Source organism: Palaemon carinicauda, unplaced genomic scaffold, assembly GCF_036898095.1.
Source record: "Palaemon carinicauda isolate YSFRI2023 unplaced genomic scaffold, ASM3689809v2 scaffold1357, whole genome shotgun sequence".
NCBI classification, from domain to species: Eukaryota; Metazoa; Arthropoda; class Malacostraca; order Decapoda; family Palaemonidae; genus Palaemon; species Palaemon carinicauda.
The window spans coordinates 32,501-36,210 of NW_027168879.1; the positions used below are offsets into that span (position 1 = coordinate 32,501).

At 41.0% G+C, this 3,710-nt stretch overlaps 1 protein-coding gene across 1 annotated transcript in view; it reads left to right on the top strand.

Moving 5' to 3' along the window:
* LOC137635515 (uncharacterized) overlaps positions 1 to 833 on the top strand; it is a 24,421-nt gene extending 23,588 nt beyond the window's left edge. Inside the window, exon 2 of the mRNA XM_068367997.1 lies at positions 234 to 833. Within this exon, the coding sequence (XP_068224098.1) occupies positions 234 to 833 (600 nt within the window). The remainder of the gene's footprint in view (positions 1 to 233) is intronic.
* Positions 834 to 3,710: the final 2,877 nt, after the last annotated feature.

Below are 3,710 nucleotides of genomic sequence, written 5' to 3' on the forward strand. Positions count from 1 at the left end.
CAATAAACAACCTTATCCTTTTCCTACATCCTTATCCTCTTTCATCATCAATAGCTGCTTCTAACATTCTTAGCCTCTTCCAACATCCATAAATCCAAACCCTCTTCCAACATCCCTAAACATTCTCATCCTTTTCCAACATCCATAAACATTCTTAGCCTCTTCCAACTTCCACTCTCTATTCCGGCATCCTCACCCTCTTCTAGCATCCATAAATTCATACCCTCTTCCAGCCTCCAGACCTGCTTCCAGCTTCCATACCTTCTTCCAGCATCCATATCCTCTTCCAGCTTCCATACCCTCTTCCAGCATCTATACCCTCTTCCAACATCCATACCCTCTTCCAGCATCCCGACCTTCTACCAGCATCCAGACCCTCCTCCAGCATCCATACCCTCTTCCAGCATCCCGACCTTCTACCAGCATCCAGACCCTCCTCCAGCATCCATACCCTCTTCAAGCATCCATACCCTCTTCCAGCATCCATACCTTCTTCCAGCAACCATACTCTCTTCCAGCATCCATACTCTCTTCTAGCATCCATACCCTTTTCCAGCATCCATACCCTTTTCCAGCCTCCAGACCCTCTTCCAGCATCCATCATCCAGACCTTCTTCCAGCATCCATACCCTTTTCCAGCATTCGTACCCTTTTCCAGTATCCATAACCTCTTTCAGCATCCATCATCCAGACCTTTTTTCCAGCATTCGTACCCTTTTCCAGTATCCATAACCTCTTCCAGCATTCAGACCCTCTTCCAGCATCCTTACTGGATCAAGCAGCATCCAATAACTCTGCTCCAGTCCGATATACGAGACTCTTCCCAAGTCTAATTTCATCAGAGATCTTCACGCTAAATAAACCCGGCCTATTAATTCAACACATTAGAGAGAGTTTCCCTAAAAATCACACTTTAATTTGAAGATTCATACCCCCACCCCGGACGCATTCATCCGGGGAATTTATAGGACGTAAATGGGATTTAAGAGTTTCATCACAACACTATTAGGATTCGGGTCCATTAAGAAATTTATGTCGGATGAGAAAGAAATGGGAGAACGATATTTAGATTGGCTGGGATAGATCTGCTGGGATGGAGTGTCTTAGAGAATGGGTTGTTTAAATGTTTCTTTGATATGTGCTGAGATATGTTGATGGTTATGGTTGGTAGTGTGTCTGTGGCTCGCGACTGTGGCAAGCTGTCGCTCGTCCCCGCCACAAACAGCGCATTTTGTGGCGGCGTTTTGTGGCTGGCTGAGAGCACACTAGCGACCTCTGACGACCACATGTGGCTGCTAATCAGATGTAGTCATATAGGTGTGGTGACCACATGTGGCCGGGTATTCAAAACATAACTACATGTGGTCGCCACATGTGGTCGCAACTTGTGGCTCTAAAAGGTGGCTAGTGTGGTCTGGCCCGCCACTTTGCGCGACCACTTGTGGTGCCACAGAGTGGCTAGTGTGCTCGGGGCCTAAGCCTTGATATTACCCTGAACTTTAGGCTTGACGGTTCTTCAAATATACATGGAAGTCTTATTCTTAAAGCTAGGCTGTTATTTAATGAGCAGTCCTATCAATCAATATAATTTGCTTCGTTGGATCTCAGTTCGATTTATTTATTTTTTTTTTTTTTCGAAGTTAAGTGGCGGTTTTCATTCATATCAGAAACATTTGGATGTAAATTCAAGTACACTTAGGTAAGTGATACACACGTGTATACATTACATACACACAGGCGCGCATGCGCACAAGAGAGAGAGAGAGAGAGAGAGAGAGAGAGAGAGAGAGAGAGAGAGAGAGAGAGAGAGAGAGAGAGAGAGAAGATTAAGGCCACTATCACCCCGCAAGATATAGCGACGCGTACAAGTGATATTTTATGAATGAAAATTGCCTATATTTTATGAATGAAAATTGCCTAAGGCGTAGTAAAATGCAGTCGTGAAAACACACTCGTTATTCCAAAATGGCGCCGGGAAAAAGGAAATCAATATATTCAGGAACTGTCCGAGCTATTCTTTACCATTATTGAGCCAATTCCATAAATTCTCCATAATGGGTTTTGTGTAGATTTTCATTACGGGAAACAGGACCAATTTTCGTGATATAGTTGATATAGGTCTTGGGGGAAAAAGTAAATGTTAACCGGTTGGGGGGGGGGGGGAGTATTTGACAAAGGTCCTGCCACCACTGTTCGTATTCATTACATTTATAAGTTAACCTATAATAAGGTCGTTATTAGTATCGTAAACAACGGTTTGCCTGTGAGGTAATAACGGTCCACGGGTGCTGACGTTAGCCAGATAAGAACAGGGTTGTAACTCTAGTTGGAAAATGTCGTAAAATTGGTGCCATTTTTAACCTCAAGGTGTGGTGTGGCATTGGTTATTACACTGGGCTTGGTGGAATGTAATGAGAGAGAGAGAGAGAGAGAGAGAGAGAGAGAGAGAGAGAGAGAGAGAGAGAGATTCTAATGTGGTATTTAGATTTTTTTCCGTTCTAGAATATTAGTTTTGTAGATATGAGTATTCTGAAAAAAATATTTGCTTTTAAGAAACAATAATTTGTATATATATATATATATATATATATATATATATATATATATATATATATATATATATATATATGCATATTTATATATTCAATTAGTGTAAAAGAAACAGGAGAAGGAAGAGAAGACAATTGATTATCGAACTAGAAAAATTTGCTGGTATAAAGAACGACCATAAACAAACGCGAGTGTGAAAAAACATGTCTGAGCCCTTTGTCCTGCAGTGGACTAGTAACGTTTGATGATGACAATGAGAGAGAGAGAGAGAGAGAGAGAGAGAGAGAGATTCTAATTAGACGTTCGCCCCTTATGGAGTCTGTCAAAAAGGTTAAGAGTGGACGAAGCAGAAGCAGGCTCCAAAAGCGGAGAACAATGATTAATATGGCGTTAAAGAGGAAGAACTGAAGACCTGTACACTTATGGCTGGCTCATCTGAGCCAGTCATTTCACTCTCATTATTTCTGTTTGGCCTCCCGTCCTTCAGGGAAGCATAGGGTCTCGTCTTGTTACTCCTTTCCTTAGGTGGAGATTCTCGGATTTGCGTCTTGTTACTCCTTTCCTTATTTAAAGATTTTGGGTTTTCGTCTTGTTACACCTTTCCTTATGTATATATTATGGGGTTCTTGTCTTGTTACTCCTTTCCTTATTTAAAGATTTTGGGTTCTTGTCTTGTTACTCCTTTCCTTATTTAAAGATTTTGGGTTCTTGTCTTGTTACTCCTTTCCTTATTTAAAGATTCTTGGGTTCTCGTCTTGTTATTCCTATCCTTATTTGAAGATTCTTGGGTCCTCGTCTTGTTACTCCTTTCCTTATTCAAAAATTTTTGGGTTCTCATCTTGTTACTCCTTTCCTTATTAAAAGATTCTTGGGTTCTTGTCTTATTACTCCTTTCCTTATTTAAAGATTCTTGGGATATTGCCTTGATTTTAGTGCTGCCTTTGACCGTGTTAATCATGAGGCCCTTGTTTTCAAACTCAAACAGTTGGGAGTGTATAGGTTGTTTCTGAGCATTATTATTGAATTTTTAAGTAATAGATCTTAAAGAGTTGTTGTCGATGGGCACCATAGTGAGTATAGGAATTTGATATCTGGTGTTCCACAGGGTAGTGTTCTTCTGCCATTACTTTTCATCTTATATACACATGGCATGTGGTTTG